The following is a 17,330-nucleotide window of genomic DNA, read 5'->3' on the forward strand; positions in this document are numbered from 1 at the left end:
ACAGTTGTGCACTCTCTTTAAGCCTGAGCTGAGATGGTTGTTCAGCATCTCAGACAGATTCAGAGTGCTCTGTTGTTTCATGTCTCTGAAGGGATTTCCTTCGAACAAACCAACTCTACACTCAAAGGACATCACTAGTGAGGTTTTTGCTTTGGATAACAGTGGTCACAACAGAAATATGAAACCAAGAAACAAACAGTATGTCCCCAACTCATTTACAGAAAAGTTGTTCACTGTCAGTTAAAGGGCTACAATATAGTGTTGGATTGTCTTTAAAGAAACTGTTTTCTCTTGATCTTGGACAAGATTTGTTTTTCTTCATTTCTAAATAGAACAAGGTCCCAACATCATGCATGAGAAGACAGACACCTTTTCATTTTGTGAACAAAGATGAAGGGCAAACAAAGATGTTAAACTCTGCTGGCCCCAAAGAGCAAACAAACAGGCCCCCCACCCCTGAAATTACAAACGACCCCTTTTAGTTCAAGCAGATCAGGAATCGAGGAAGTATGTATGCAAGTGTCCATACTGTAGATGGGGGTAACCAGAGGAAGAAAGTTTGACCTCTGGTAAGAAGACACACACTTTCTTAAACACTGCTGCCCAGGAGAAAAATGATCAGCACATGAAATAATACATCCAGTTTCTGCGAAGTGCTGGAACTACGTCAATGGCTCCAAATTTGTGAATGGGAGGTTGAAAGCAAATGTCCTCTTTGATTCAGTGTTGCTGCCACCAACTACCAGCTTTAAATGCCAAAAATCTAATCTGGAGGCGTGTTGCGCTAAAATAAATGAGATGGTAGCCGACCATCCCATGGGAACTTTCTGCCATTTCAACTCTTAAAAGGGAAATTAACTCACAGGAAATTCTGAAACTTCATGTGATAAAATGTGGGCTGTGTTATTTTTTATTTAAGGTCAGGTGAAAATAAATAAACTTTTGTTATTAAGCTACTGCAAGTTGAGCAGTGGCCACACACTCCGTGCCAACCCGGTGCCAACCCGGAGCAGTGCCGGTGGCCGACACTAGAGGCCTTTGCTGCTGCTGGTCTCTTGTTTTGGTTAGCTCGCTGCCTGTTAGCACATGCTGTCTGCTGCAGCCGGCTCTAACGGCGATGGCTCTCCCATGAGGCGGGGGAGCGGGGCTCTGTTCTCTGTCTAGTCAACAAGTGAAGTGTCGTGGCCATGGCCGCGGTTTTCGACATCGATTTGGATCAAGCGGATGAGAGAGTCTCTGACGACGAAGTTGAGGACGGGGTGAGTTTACTAATATCACCACTGTTAGCCAGTGGGCTAGCTAGCGCTTAGCAGCTCTGAGGCCTGTGTTGGTAACGCCAGAAACGGGGCATCCATTATCGGACATGAACTCATTCACCCCTTTCCCGCGGAATTTGTCAGTCGCGCACAAAACAGTCATTGCTCTTTATATAAAGTATTTTCCGGAGCTTTTTGTTTATGCAAAATGATATCCAATTAAAAATTCCTTTCACCAAATTCACTGGACAAAGAAGTAATTTTTATCTGTAAAAGAGGGTTGACTGTCGACAGGTTGGTGTTTCCCCGGTTTACATTAATGTGAGCACCGTTCAAGTAACGCTAGTTAAGTAAGTTTTCAAGAGCACAAACAATGGCCAGCGTTGGGTGAACAGACAGTGAAGTCACAAACAACACCATACCAACAGATGGGATGTTGCAAACACAGGAAACAACCCTTGGAAATCCCCGTAAGCAACGCCGAGCACGAAGGCAGATGCCATGCGTAGTTAGTGTACCGGGGGCTGCTTAGTGTCCGATAATGAACTCCGTATTTGTTACGGCTTTGCATCGGTATTCACCGGCATGGCTGCACATTACTGTGTTGTATGCCAAATGTAGTTAGACTTTGACAGCTTTTTCTGACCTCGGACCACGGTTGGCGCTGGCAATATAAATGAACTATCGTAGTAAAGCCCACCGACACCAGTCGGAACTCCTCCCAGGCTAACGTTAGCGGCAATGTGGCTAAAAGCTGCTAGCTAACGGCCAGTCCTAGTCCGTGACTTATTACCAGTTAGGAATTGACAGTCGCTGATCTATTTGAATATAGTAAACAAAAAGATGTGTGTCTTAATTAGCTTGATGTTAGTTTGCAAAAATAAAATGACATGACTTTTAAAACACTGTGACGCCTATAATGTGTCTAAATAAGCAAAGTTTTCTGGTAGCCAAACAAAACAGTTCCTGTATGATTTTTCTGTTCATGTTCTGCTCCTCACTTTCAGGGCCAGTTCAGTGAATATATGGACCAGTGCAGTAGCTTTGAATTGTGAGTAAAAAGCAATGCAACTCCTTGTATTTGGATGCATTAAAATGACCACCACTGACTTGTAAGTAACCATTAGTGCTTTCTGTTTGGATAGCAGAGGTAAATTGTTGCATGAGTTGCAAAACTTGATGGACATACCAATGATTTTGGTAATCATTGGCATTTTTTTTTATAAAGCTGAAATGTCCAAATTTGGCCTGTGCCTGCTCCTTCAATGTCAGAATGTATTACTGTTGATTGGACGTAAAAATAAAAAAAATCGGGAAATTTGTGATTCACAATAATAAAATATGATAATTCTGTGATATTGATTAAAACAATAAATTAATTTATGAATAATAACAAACTGTAGAACCACCATCAGTCCCAGTTCAGCTATTATAAATAAATAAATCTATCCCCAAATGCTCTTAACTTTCATTGATAACACTGCTATGCATCCATTTATTTTCTTCATTCTTTCTTTTGCCAGTAACATGGATGACTGTGAAAAGTTTGAGATTTCAGAGAACAGTGTGAACAAGGGAACAGAGCAGATCAGACCTGAATGTTTTGAGCTGCTGAAAGTTTTGGGAAAAGGTGGCTATGGAAAGGTGAGGCCCTAACTGCTTCTTCCATTTTCCTCATATTAACCTGACTTGAAATTCTGATTTGAAGGGTGTAATATGTGTTATATATTTAGGCTAGAAACTTAAACGATGAACTAACAGCTGCAAAGTTGGGTGTGTATTAGTCACAGGCACTAGATGTTGCTTACATCAGATTGAAAATGTCCTGACTTATTTATTTGTGTGGGGAATTATCATGTGCACTTTTTGCTTGGGACCAGTATGTTTGTTGGGGGAGCTCATTGCAGGTGTTCTAACAGGTGGGGATTTTTTTGGCTGTGGGCAACTTTAACTGATATGATGTACTGTGACTAATATCTTTTTACCCACACAAGTGTAATCATCTGTACTCCTCTGTAAGTGAACATGTTGAAGTTACATTAGGAAAGCTGTCCTTTTTTTTTATCAGCCTAAACTGTTTTGGAACTTTGATGCCCTTTTTTCTTCAAAACCTGACAAAGAAAGTGCACATCATACTTATTTTGGAAACATTTTGACTTAGCAAGCAAGACACATGTGTTTTTCTTTTCTTGAAGTGGTTTTGTGTGGGATGATGACAGCATTTTCTGCAACTTTGGAATTTTTCAGCATTGCAGAGTAATTAATTTTTTTTTAAACACTGTCATTTGTTTTGATAGTGTTTTTTAGTTACAGTCTATATATATGCAGAGATTTCTAGTTAATCGACTCAGTCTTTCAAGAATTACCCTGTTATTATGCAAGGCATAGACTTTGGCTCACCTATTGCACATGTATTTCCTAGTAAAATGAATGCACATTTTCCACATTCCAAACACACTGCTAAAAATGCATATTTGATTGTATAGCATAGCATAGCCCTAGTCATTTTGATTGGTAATCAATTTATTGATCTTCTGCCACTCATGCAGATCCAGGTCAAATTAATTAAATTATATCCTAGTGATTGTACTTAAATATAGCTGGAAGCGGAGAAAATGTTACATGACATTAAATAATTCTAGGCCACACTGATAAAATGGGTATTTAATAATGCCTTCATAAATACAGGTGCCAGCGCTGTTTTTTCAGTTGGTAAGGCAGTTGTCCATGGACCACAGGCTCAGTGGTTTGATCCCCGGTCAAAGTGTCTCTGGGCAGTGAACCCCTAACAGCCCATTCCCATCCCCAGTTGTCCAGTGCCGGTAAATGTGGGAGGGGTTGCGTCAGGAAATGCTTTCGGCCTAAAAACTGTGACAAATCATCGTGCGGACAATGATCCGCTTTGGCGACCCTTTACTCACAGGATAAGCCGAATGGCCAAAAATAAATAAATACAAATTATTACTGTGAGATTTTAAATGATTAGTTCAGGGTCTTTCATGCTGGTCTTGAAAGAAACCTGGATGCTACTTGTATAGAATATCCTGTAGGTCATTAAAACGTTTCCTGCTTTTCACAGCATTGTCCACCCAAAATATGACTACACTGTAAGAAATGAAGGCGTGATGTAAATTGAATTGAATTGAATTCTGTGTGTTGTAACGAACAGCTTGTGGAAATCTCTTTGGATTTTAGCTTGAAATTGTGTACATCTATTCAGGTGTTTCAAGTTCGGAAGGTGTCTGGTGCCACATCTGGGAAGATATTTGCTATGAAAGTTTTGAAGAAGGTAAGTTGGTCCACCAGTGTTGGGTTTGGCCAATGTTCATAATTTTATTAGGTGAGAAATATCATAGATATAGGAAGTACGTTTTTTCAATAAAGCAAAGCCTGAGTGTCCCCTAGTGGATATATAAAATAGCGAATTGTTAGAGAATAATCTAATAGATTTGTAAAGAAATGGTAAAGTCTGCACTTACATAGCGCTTTTTCACCTATTGGCGCTCAAAGGGCTTTACATTTTCTCATTTGCCCAATTGCACTCAATCACACACTCGCACACACTGATGGGGGAGCTGCCAACGCTCACCTGGAGCAACTAAGTTGGGAAGAAATGCAAGTAGCCTACCTTTATGGGGAACTGGCTCCTTAGTTGACTCCTAAGCCTTATGCTGCTTAAGTACATGTGTATAGGGTTTCACCTGTACTGCATGTCTCTCTGTGTTTTACAGTGACACGGCTCTGAAACCAAACCTAAGCATAGAGTAAAAATAATTGCTGCAGGCTTTTTCTCATGAAATCTCATAGCTGCTTCTTTTGTTCAGATTGGCCTCTTCACTACAGCTGACACAGAGCTGATGTGAGACTGAAAAAACAGCTCATGTTCTCTGAAGCTTGAGGTTTTTGTTAATGACTGTGTTTATTGGTTCAGCTTCAGCTTAAGCGTAGCTTTACTGTTACACTTTTTGCGTCATAATTCCTGCTCTGCCTCTTAAGATGGTGTTAAAGCAATGACTCTAACTTACAGAGTTTATGTTACTACCCAAGTAGTTGCCTAGTCTTGGCTATAAACCTTTTCTCTCCCTTGCAGGCCATGATTGTGCGTAATGCAAAAGACACAGCACACACCAAAGCAGAGAGGAACATTCTGGAGGAAGTGAAGCATCCTTTCATTGTGGACCTCATCTATGCCTTTCAGACGGGAGGAAAGTTGTACCTCATCCTTGAGTATCTAAGTGGTGAGCAATGTAATGCCCAATCAAACATGACATACAAATCTCAGCAACTTCACTTTCTCAAATCTATATGTACACTAAAAATGAATGTAGATTGTGGATCCGTTTTTTTTTTTTCCGTCTTTGGAATTTTTATGGACCCTTTAACAATGTATACAAACAACTCACATATTTTGTTTGTGGTTGTTGCAGGAGGAGAGCTGTTTATGCAGCTGGAAAGAGAGGGCATTTTCATGGAAGACACAGCATGGTAAGTCGATTTGGTAAGCATGGGTTGGTGGTTCAACCCCTTGCACTACCTGTCCCCATTTCAAAATGTCCTTTAATAAAACACTGAGTTGGAGAGGATCCAGAGAGTTTGAGTTATGATAAAAGGACTAACTATATGCAATCTGTCTTAAACATCTTCCTAGAGATATAATTTGTCCGTACGTTTACTCTGACCTATTTGTCGTGTTTCTATAAATAAGTGGGGACTTTCCTGAAAAACGCATGTGAAGAAGAAAGGATGTCCTGAGAGTGTTTAAAACTTATTTTGTTTCAGGATGTTATGCTTAGACACATGGATTTGAAATTTCTTTGAATCTTTCTTTGAATCTTTTCCACTCACATCTCATATGTTTGTTCACATTTTCAAGACCACAACCAATATTTACAATAGGAAATCCTTCCCAAATGACTACAGTATGGGAACCTTAGAAAGCACCCAGTGATGCAAGTTGTCTGTTAGATGTCTTGTTTTTTTATGCCAGATCATGTCCAAACGTCACTGTGTTGTCTGTAGCAGACACATGCTAACAACTAAAGAAAAAACTCTAAGGAAAAAGAAAAAGATACTGAAGAGTTTTCTTTCAGGCAGTTTGAAATTGGCAGAATTGAGGTTTGTGGAAACGGGCAGAAATGTGACACTTGGAACAGGGACAGACACTTGCAGCACATGTTCTGTTTTGTAAACACTCTGGAGATGAAAATGGTGATTACATGAACCAAGCTGCTAAACAAATAGGGGTGTGTAATATTCCTAAAATAAAATCTTGACTGCAGGTCACTAAGGAGCAGTTGAAACATAGAACATTATGCAAGTGAAATTAACATACATAAGCAGTGAGATGAAATGGGGAAAAAAAAGATTCACTTGTTGACTTGTTTGTTTCTGCTGACAGTTTCTACCTGGCTGAGATCTCGATGGCACTGGGTCACCTGCACAAGAAAGGCATTATCTATAGAGACCTGAAGCCTGAGAACATCATGCTCAACAACAATGGTACAGAAAAAAAGTGTCCCTCGTGAAAGGCAGATTATGCACCCAGATGCTTGTTTTTCTTTGGAGTGCGTTTCTCTCATTTTTTTTTTTTTTTTTTTTTGGCTTTGCATCTGTCCTGTCTAGGGCATGTGAAGTTGACAGACTTTGGTCTATGCAAAGAATCCATCCATGATGGAACAGTCACCCACACCTTCTGTGGCACTATCGAATACATGTAAGTCTTGCACTGTAAATTAATTCAGTGATGCATCTTTACATTTAGCTCAGTGCTGTGCATCTTCTGTGTCACCTTATCCTTCCCCCCTCTTTCCTCAGGGCTCCAGAGATCCTGATGAGGAGCGGACACAACCGAGCAGTAGACTGGTGGAGTCTGGGAGCTCTAATGTATGATATGTTAACAGGCGCCGTAAGTGCATGTCCGTTAATTCCATAGTGCCAATAAGCAAGTTTATCACAACACTATAATATTATATAAATTCTGTTATGTTGCCAAATTATTAATACTAACATTACAAATGCAACACTATTATTATATTACATCACTCCTCCAGGAAGCAGTGGCTGAACTGTTGTTTCTGACTTACTGTACTTTCATAGCCCCCTTTTACTGGTGAAAACCGTAAGAAGACGATCGACAAAATCTTAAAATGCAAACTCAGCCTTCCACCTTACCTCACACAAGAAGCCAGGGACCTTCTGAAAAAGGTGAGCAGCAAAATTCTTCCTTCTGTTCTATGTTTCAGATAGTGTGTTGTTTATGCTGAAATATTTGGAGAGGCAGAAAATGGAGTCTCTAATATTTCTCTTTCAGCTGCTGAAACGAAATGCCTCATTGCGACTTGGGGCTGGACCAGGAGATGCTGCTGAGGTCCAGGTAAATAAATTTGTTTTGACTTTATCAGGAAGGAGTAACTTAGAAAATCGGCACATTTCTTGTGGAAACCTGGCGGTGGTTATGAATATTAAGACTGCTTGGTGCATCGTCTTCCCAGGCCCATCCATTCTTCAGGCATATAAACTGGGATGACCTCCTCGCTCGCAAAGTAGAGCCTCCATTTAAGCCGTTCCTGGTGAGTTTGTCTTACTCAGAAGCTACCTCTGTGACTTGTCCATTCAAGTTGTGATTAATTGACCTGTTTCTTTTGGCAGCAATCTGCTGATGATGTCAGCCAGTTTGACTCGAAGTTTACCAGCCAGACTCCGGTAGACAGCCCTGATGACTCTACACTCAGCGAAAGTGCCAATCAAGTCTTCCTGGTGGGTATCTAGTTCTATAAATCAGTCATACAGAAAAATGTACATGTATGTGACAACACATAACCAAGAGCCAGTAGCAGTCAAGTATTCTCTTTATGGTCGCCATCTTTCATAACATTCATGAAAGATTTTGTTATTATTTAAACTCGTTACGTTAACATCAAAGTTAAAGTAAAAATTGTAGGACTGCGCTGATGGCAGTGAATATCGTGTTGCAAAATTTTGCATTCCTTTTTTAAAGAAAAAGATAAAGGGTTTTTAATAGAAGGCTGAACACTTTCAGTATTGTCTGCAGACAAACATACAGAGGAAATCTCTGGATATAATGTTTTCTTTATTTCGTTTTCAACAAGAAGGTCTTACGAGAATCGGTTAATACATCCCATATGGTTTAGCCCTGTTGCTTTTCCTGGAAGCATCATTCACTGTTCCACCACATTGCATGATATGGTTCACTCAGAATTTCATTGCTCATCATCAGCTGTGGGTTGTTTTCAAAAGGATGGTTTTTGAAGAGGTGGACTCAGATGTCTGTTTATGTTTTGTCCCCCACTCCTCCTCCAGGGATTCACATATGTAGCCCCATCTGTGCTTGAAAATGTCAAAGAGAAGTTCTCCTTCGAGCCAAAGGTCCGCTCACCACGCAAGTTTCCAGGAAGCCCAAGAACACCTGTGAGGTAACGGCAAGTTGTTTTGGTCCCGGGTTTCACAGAATTGCATTTAAAAACAGCTCCCACTCCAACCCTTTCCCTCAACCATGACTCATTGGCTTATAAATCCAGCTTGTTTGGCCTAAATAAATCATCTACAGGACCAGGAATCCTCTAAAGTTTTGAAAATCCTTGATCATCACATTTATCATGGGTAAAAATAGAAGGTCAGTTGTGGAAAATAAAGATACATTTGAAATGAAAGAACACAAGGAGGTTTTAGTTAGTTATTTGCCTCTTATATTTCTGGGGTTAAAGGCAGTTATAGGTATTATTATCTCATTAAATAAGCACATCAATTATAGCTCTGTCAACACTGACTGCCTCTGTGTCCTTACACAGAAGTGGTGGTGTCATGGACAGAAGCTCATGGGAAAACCCAAATGTTTCTCACATTTCCCTCTTCCACAGTCCAGTAAAGTTTGCAAGAGCAGACTGTTGGCCCAGGGGACCCGCACTGTCAGGCAGTCCATCACTGCTGACTACTGGAAGCTTGGCAGAACAACCCATGGATGTATCAACAGTGGAGCAAATGGACACAAGCAGCAGTAACACATCAGAGGCCTCTGCACCACTTCCAATCAGGCACCCGTCAGGTATCAGTGTAGGGCCTTACAAAAAGCAGGCCTACCCCATGAACTCCAAGCGGCCTGAACATCTACGAATGAACCTATGACACTCAGCTAGCCTACAAACATTAGGACTTTTCCAATTCCTCTGCCTCTTCCCTTTTATTGTTTTCTTTAAAAGAGATATGTAGACATTTTGATTTAAACTGACACTGTCAATGCCGCTCACCAGCTCTTCCAGCCACGCCTTTTCCTCTTTGGAGTCCAAAAGTTCTCCTGACTCAGCCTGTGACAGTTGAGTAGAGTGGATGTGTGGTCAGTCAAAGTATTGTGAGAGAAGTGCTTCTCAATGAAACTCCATCTACTCATATAGTGGGTAATGCCAGCTAATGACTGGATTGTGGTGGTAATGGTGTACTTGACTGGCATTATCATATGATGTACTGGTGCTTTTTTATCCTTAGTGTTTACGACTACTTGCCTCCATCACAGTGGGTGAGTTTGGCTACAAGGGAAAGGGCAATAATGTCTCCCTTAACATGCCAGGCTTCTCGTTTGTTTAATAATCTTCTTGTGATAAGAACTTGAAGATTACACTGTCGGTATGTAGATTTATTGGATAACAATTCCACCATAGACACAGCATTTCTTTATGTTGAAATAAATAATCACATTGCCTTTGTTCAGGAGTAGGTGGAACCAACAGAAAAGCAGCTATAAAAATAAGTGAAATTTTAGATGAAAGCATAACTTCCACCAAAATTAATACCAAACCTTAGCACTGCTTTACTTGGTTGACTGCTTTCTAAAGGAGGCCTGTCCAGAAGCACCGTTAAGTTTGTGTTGAATGTAAAAGGAGTTTAAATGCCTTTTTTTATGCGTCATTTAAATGTGTGCTTAGATCCAGTCTGCAGCATAATTTTACTTTCTACTCAATGCAATCTCATTGCCACTGTCATAGTCGGAGACCAACAAACAGTACCCATTGACTCAAAATACACTCAACCAAATTGAAATCACTGCCTTTTGCTGATAAAGGCTGCATTCACGTCTTTGGTTTTTGTGCGTTGAAAGTCACCGGCCTGTCTGTAAGAGGGGTAATCCAGAATTACCCTAACCTGCCACTTAATTAGGTACAAATTGTATTGGGTTGGACCCCCTTTTGCCTTCATAACTTCTTATGAAGTCTTAATTCTTCATGGCATAGATTTAACAAAGTGCTGGAAACGTTCCTTAGAGATTTAGAGATCACACAGTTGCTGCACATTCTAAAAGTGCTCTATTGGATTAGGATCTGGTGACTTTGGAGGCCAAATTAGTATAGTGAACCCATATGAGTACAGTGAACTCATTGTCATGATCAGGAAGCCAATTTAAGATGGTTTCAATGCTAGAAGTAGCCATCAGAAGATACACGAGAAGGTACACTGTGGTCATAAAGGGATGGACAGGGTCGGCAACCATACTCAGGTAGACCTTGCCATTTAAACAATGCTTAAATTGTAGGGGCCCAAAGTGAGCCACACCAGCACTGCCAGCCTGATCTGTTGATAACAGGCAGGATAGATCCATTTTTTCATGTTGTTATACCAAGTCTTGACCTACCATCGGAATGTCACGGCAGAAATGAAAACTAGACCTGACAATCTCATATAGTCCATGTTTGGTGGGTTTTTGTAAATTGTAGCCACAGTTTCCTTTTCTTAGCTGACAGGAGTGGTACTTGCTGTTGTCCTCTGCTTGATGTAGCTCATTAGCTTTAAGGTTTGATGTGTTGTGCCGTCAGGGATCCTCCTCTGCATACCTCAGTTGTAACGTGTGGTTATTTGAGCTACTGTTGCCTTTGTATCTGGTCGAACCGGCCTGGTCATTCTACACCGACCTCTGGCATCAACAAGGCATTTTTACCCAGAGAACGACTGCTCTGTCCATATTTCCATTATTTCAGACAGTTCTCTGTAAACCCCTAGAGATGGTTCTTTGTGAATCCCAGGAGTCCAACGGTTTCTGAAATACTCAGACCAGCCCATCTGGCAACAACAACCATGCCATGTTCAAAGTCATATAAATCACCTTTCCTACCCATTCTGATGCTCGGTTTAAACTTCATTAGATTGTCTGGACTGTGTTTACGTGCCTAAATGCATTAAGTTGTAATTAGTTGTGTGTTAACAAGCAGTTAAACTGGTGTACCTAATAAAGTGGCTGGTTAGTGTATATGAGTAGATCCCTTAAAAGTGGTTGAATTGAGATGTTTGTATCTTGTAAAGCTGCAGTAAGAGCCGTTGGAAAATTTTCACCCTAAAACTGATCATGACATTGAAAACAGATTCCTAGGATCAAAGATTACCGGCTTTCGGCTTGTCCCTTCAGGGGTCATCACAGCCAAATGTGTTACGCACGTTGATTGGCATGACTTTTTACGTCGGATGCCCTTCCTGCCACAACCCTACCATTTATCTGGGCTCAGGACCAGCACCAAGGCGACCCTTGGTGGCTAGGTAGGGTGGGATTTGAACCTGTTGCCTTCTGCATTCCAACCCAGTGCTCTACCCTTGAGTCACCAGGCCCCATTGAATGCAGATTCCTATGATACTTAATGAAAACTGAATGAATGAACATTAGCTTATGTTTGAATGATTCCAAAATGTTTCCTGTACTGTCTCAATGAACCAAATTATTTTGTTGTTTGTAAACAAACTGGACAATGACTCAATGTTTTTTGTTTTGTTTTTTGTAAGAACTACAAAAGGTCAAGTATGTTTACGTTATGTTCCACATCAATCCTCACACAGGGATTTAACTGTGTTTCTGTGAGTTACTTTGCACATTTTTACACAAATGAAGCTCATTTAAAAGATACAAAGCTCAAGGTTCAAATATGGATCAGTGTTGGGCTGAAATTTAGTTCTTCGATTCTGGCAAAACAGCTGTGTTTAAGTCAGTAACTCCACTTTTTATTCCACTTCCTTTGCTTATATTTATTTTCAAGTGCCATTGTGTTTTAACTGCATTGTCCACACTATGCAAACTAGGTATTTATTTTGTAGTTTTCTTTAGATAAGACAGCAGAATGTGATACAACTGGATTTGGTATTTAAGTCTTGAGAGTGATGTCATTAATAAGCATGTAGACAAATTCTTTTCTACAGAACTGGTCTTAAAGCAACCTCAGATGTAGCTTTTAGTAATTCCAAAATTGAAGACGGTGACCTGAACATTTTACAATATTTGTGTGTAGCATCATGTGATATTCCAGTTTGTTTGTTTTTTTTTCCTTTCTTTCAAAAAACATTTATTTGTGGACTTTCCTTGCTGAAAACTTGAAATCCATTTTGTCTGTTTGCAGTGCATAAAGCACAAGCAGTTAATGAACAGACTTGGGTTTATCCATAAAATTTCATTCTTGTTTTGCTTCTTTGCAGGTATACTTGAGAAGTACCATCCCCACGTAGATGTTTGAGAACAATAGTATTATCAATTTTAGTAAAGGTGGGGGAAAAAATACCTTGTGGAAGGGGTGTTTAAAATCAATTAACGTTTGTTGATTTGTCACACCTAGATCTTTCACACCCTTTGAGATTGGGTATGTAATATGTATCATGTACATAATAAAGTCAAAATTAAAATAATGAATGCACCTTGTTTATGCGTAGCAAAAGTATAAATGCATAGTATAAAGCAGTTATAATGGGATGCATTTCAGCAAGAAAATGTATTCAGACTATGCATGGTAAACTTTATTATTTAGATGTTGATGTACATTCAAGGATTAGGTGCTAAATGATTCTCATTCTGCTATTTACGAGTCACATACATTACATTTTTCTTTCATCAGATCTTTATTTAGATGGTTTATGGTTCAAAATGGACAAAAATAACAGTAATTGTTTTCATACATAGGAAAATAAATGTTTCTCCCAGTCTTTGGTTTTTACAAAAATGAGGTTACATTGCCTCTATAAAAAAATAATTTGTGTAACTCAATGTGATGAGCTCAGTTGCATCCTTCTTACCAATCATTGAAAAACGTCTAAAGGGAACATTCTTTTTCAGTTTTCATGTCCAAACCCAGTTTCTAGATGCAGACTTGCAAACAGCTGGTCATTGATGTTGCTGCTTATGCAGCTCTACACATTTATTGTTACAAATCACAACAGCTGCTTTTACAATTTTAGAAACACTGGACAAGAAAAGGTTCAGGTGTTGCATGTTAGTTCAAACCTGATAGAGGAAAATCTGTGTAAAATACTTATATTTTCTTTGATCTTATATTTACAAATAAAACAGTGGAAGAACAATTTGTTTACCCTTGAGGAAGGTTTATATTAAAGGTGAATAAAAGCAATACAATACCAGCAGAGGAAAAAAATGAGCGCATGAAATTAAAAACAACTTTCAGTTTTTGGAGTGACAAGTAGAGATGTACTGGTAAACAAGCTAGGAACACACCTACTGTAGGTGCAAGTTGTGTGTCTACTGACACTGGCCCACAGAGGACACAGCCCTTAACTGATTAACAGTGTGTACAACATTACTTGTCAGTCATAGAAAAGAAAATCACATTAAATGCAAGCTAATACCACTGTCCTGCACTGAAATGCTTCCTACCCGTACCTTATCGATCAATAAATCTGCAGGTGTGGAGATGTAGCTCCGTCTCTCCATTTGTAGACTTTCTCTGTGATCACAGTGCGGCAGAGCGGACAACTCTTCTCTCGGTTAAACCACAGAGCGATGCATTCGTCACAAAATATGTGCTGCAGAACAGAGAAGCAACGGCTTGTCAGTGTGTCCTACACTTAATACATAAATTGAGGAAAACGGTTTACCATTATTAAAAAAACTAATTACAAATGGGAAACCTTGGTTATATTTGCACTAGCAGATAACAGCATGTGGTTTTAATTTGAATGACACCTACATGCCACCACAGGTTGCAGTACTACCAACAACAATATCAAAACAAAAACGGGTAAAGCTGGCCCAATGGAATGGGTTTTACCTGACAGAGCAGAACGTGAGGCTCTCTGTATTCTCCCTGACAGATGGGGCAGACATCTCCAGCCTCGGTGCACTGACTTCTAGTGGCTGCTGTGCCTGTATGCTGAGGAACAAAAGTTAAAACCCTCAACACAGCTAGTTACTGAGTCTAAATTGATATTGACTACTTAAAACAATTTTTTACCACTGACCTCCCCCCTCAGAAATATTCCCACAGTTTTCATTAAAGAAGTCCACTGTCCATATAATCCTAAAAGCTGAGAAAAAGAATGAAAAAGTAGAAACGTCATTTTTTTTTTTAATTGTCAAAAGTTAAAGATGTTAATGTGACTACAACAAATATCGTTTGCTGGTACATCTCAGTGATCACACCTTCAGTATGAGGTAGAGTAAGGCCAGCAGGACCCCCAATGTGAGTCCAGGGATACCATCCGCCTCCTGGTAGGTGACCAGGTAGTGGAACCACAGTGAAACAGGAGCCATGGCCTGGTGGACCTGACCTAGCTCCTCAGTCAGCATCAGCCATCTCCCCTGGAGATATAAAAACACATATCAGTACTACTGAACCAACACTGCCAAAACACAAGTGCAGTGATAAATTTTTTTTTTGGTTAAATCCCCAGAGGTAATCCACTAAACTTACCTGAGTTCTGTAAGTCACCAGTGAAAATGGCAGCAGCAGAATAAGGCACTTAATCCCCATAAAGAGGAACTTTATTATGAAGTTGGTGATGCCAACTGCCCACAGAACCTCCCAGAATCCCAGCGGCTCAATAGTTGGGCTGAGGAAGATGAGGCTAGAAGGAGGTTAACATTAAGGTTAGGTGATGCAATGTTCTCTGGTACCATTTATGTTAGGTTTTGCTGTTTCCTTAACTGCAGTACAGGTAGACAGTATAAACATTTACTGGTTATCGTGCACAAAGTGTACTTCACTAGATTAAGTTTCAACATATCTTCTCATTTAATCTAATTTCTCTGTTTGCATTATTATCTACATTGTCGTTTGTTGATGAAGTTATCAAAACTATGGATTAAGTATATGTATTTCTTGTTCTTTTGAATGGTGACGCTATAGTGAGTGAAAGCGATGTATGTGTAAATGCAAGTGTAAACAAATTAGCATCATGTATTGTCATTGTATAACTTGTTGTTTAATGGGAGATAATTTAGACTTACCAGCGGTAAAGTGTCTCAGTGAGAAAGGTGTAGTAAAGAAGAAGCGTGGAAAAGATCAAGAAGACTAGCAGCCATACACACTGCAGCTTTGAGTGACGATCCTGAGGGTGAACACAGGCAAAAACATGGTTTAGAAATCTTACAGCAGAAAACTGTTACTTAATGTGTCAGGTCTTTATTTACCTGAAGAAAGACTTGAGTTTGAATGCTTTTATTCACATACAAAAAAGTTGTGAAGAGGCCAACTCCAACCGCTAGACCTAATAAATGTAGAGAAAGATTGTGACAGACTGTTTTATGTTTATCGTTACAAAACAGCTCTTTGCATACTCACACTCACCAAGAGCATGCTGGATGACCAGTTTAGCACACAGTATAACGAGGAAGGGAAGACTCTTCTGGACCCAGCGGAAGAGACAGCGAAGCTCCGATAAGGAGGTGCTGGGTTCTCCAGAGTCCAGATCGGAGTCAGGCAAGTCGAGCTCTGGGTCTGAATTGGAGTGGTGCGCTGTCCGATTATGTCCGTGTGAATGTGAATGTGTGTGAGAGTGGCTGTGGGGGTTGGCTCTTGACCTCCTGGATGATGCACCCCCACTAGACTCCCCTATTGTGCTCATCATGGGTACCCGCACTTCACTGCTCTCATGGTCGGTGACAGCTGCACCAGAGGCTGGTGTCCTGGTGGGAACCTCTGGTTGCAAAGTTGGCGATAAACCATTTCCTGCATGAGCGGGGCGCTCATTCAAATTAGGCTGCATTACAGTAGGAGACTCCCTTAGTTTCAGTGCTCTGCTGGAATCACTCCTTTGACACAGAAGGAAGACTGTCAAAAAGTGACCAACATCATCTGTGATCAAAGCTTTACTGATTGAAAATATCTTTTAGTTAAGTGGTTGAAACTGCACGTTTGAAGATTGTCCTTTATTCAAAGACACAAACTGTAGCAATGATGATGATGATGATAATTTGCATGGCTAGGTAAAATGACAATAATCTCCGGGTTTGGTTTGAAAAAATTACTGTAATACTCATTATTTAATGCAATATGTTAAAGCTGCCAAGCTGTCAAAGATTCAACAAGTACCAGAGATCACTGTTAAGTAAGTTTTGATGAATGTTACAATCTTAAACTACTAGATTAAATTATCAGAACGAAGTGAATATACTACCAAAACTAACGTTACCCCAGCCCATCCTGATTATCTTAGTCATTATATATTGTTATATTTTCATGCATTAGCTGAAGTAGTCATCATTTAGATCAGTCATTTAAAGCAATAAGCGTAACGCACAGACAGAGAGATTTCATTATGTGACAGACAGCTGGCCGCTCTCACGCATCTCGCAAAGACCTGAATTGTCGTTAGCATTAGCAGCTAACTACCAGATGTTTTCTATCAGTCCAAACTTGCGACGGTAAAAGCTCCAACTCACCTGTCAACTTGCACCCGGAGTTTCATGATAAGCTCTTGGTCCCCATTTGATACAACGCCCAAGTAGCCAAACGAAACAAAGGCAAAAGTAAATCAAAAACAAAAAGTGGTTAATGCTCAGGCTAAGACATAAGCTGCTCGTTCAGACATTTTGACGTTGTTTACGACACAACCGCCACAAACTTCTTCTACTGGGTTTTTACGACACATCGCATGTAAAAAATGCCACAACATCTCCACCTACTGGAATAGGTTCAAATTACACTCATGTTCCAGCAGAGCGTAAAGAAAAACATGCTCTATAGAGAAATTAAACATTGCAGTTGTGTATTTATTGCTATCATATTCCATACAGCTTGATGATTGTATGCTTTCGGTAAAAAGGAATTTACACGTATTTTCAAAGGGTTTTGTTATCACTAT

At 39.9% G+C, this 17,330-nt stretch overlaps 2 protein-coding genes across 3 annotated transcripts; one reads left to right on the top strand and one right to left on the bottom strand.

The window, feature by feature from the left end:
- Positions 1 to 1,054: 1,054 nt before the first annotated feature.
- On the top strand, positions 1,055 to 12,194 carry rps6kb1a (ribosomal protein S6 kinase b, polypeptide 1a). Of its 2 annotated transcripts, XM_067494645.1 has the most exons (15): positions 1,055 to 1,259; positions 2,264 to 2,307; positions 2,780 to 2,900; positions 4,477 to 4,545; positions 5,347 to 5,494; positions 5,684 to 5,741; positions 6,655 to 6,755; positions 6,879 to 6,969; positions 7,071 to 7,161; positions 7,353 to 7,460; positions 7,567 to 7,629; positions 7,748 to 7,825; positions 7,905 to 8,012; positions 8,577 to 8,689; positions 9,134 to 12,194. In XM_067494645.1, exons 1-15 carry the CDS (start codon positions 1,188 to 1,190, stop codon positions 9,396 to 9,398), a joined length of 1,530 nt encoding a protein of 509 aa, XP_067350746.1. In that variant the 5' UTR covers positions 1,055 to 1,187; the 3' UTR covers positions 9,399 to 12,194. The 2 variants fall into 2 exon arrangements, with proteins under 2 accessions (XP_067350746.1, XP_067350747.1); XM_067494646.1 differs by lacking the exon at positions 2,780 to 2,900 and having other exon boundaries at positions 1,159 to 1,259.
- A 920-nt stretch (positions 12,195 to 13,114) lies between these two features.
- On the bottom strand, positions 13,115 to 17,088 carry rnft1 (ring finger protein, transmembrane 1). Its single transcript, XM_067494647.1, has 9 exons — positions 16,909 to 17,088; positions 15,815 to 16,278; positions 15,658 to 15,734; positions 15,475 to 15,575; positions 14,939 to 15,092; positions 14,668 to 14,826; positions 14,487 to 14,552; positions 14,297 to 14,398; positions 13,115 to 14,051 (listed from the first exon to the last, which is right to left on the bottom strand). The coding sequence occupies exons 1-9, from the start codon at positions 16,932 to 16,934 to the stop codon at positions 13,917 to 13,919; spliced, it is 1,284 nt and encodes a 427-aa protein (XP_067350748.1). The 5' UTR covers positions 16,935 to 17,088; the 3' UTR covers positions 13,115 to 13,916.
- Positions 17,089 to 17,330: the final 242 nt, after the last annotated feature.

The sequence above is a fragment of the Channa argus genome, chromosome 24, assembly GCF_033026475.1.
Source record: "Channa argus isolate prfri chromosome 24, Channa argus male v1.0, whole genome shotgun sequence".
NCBI lineage: Eukaryota > Metazoa > Chordata > Actinopteri > Anabantiformes > Channidae > Channa > Channa argus.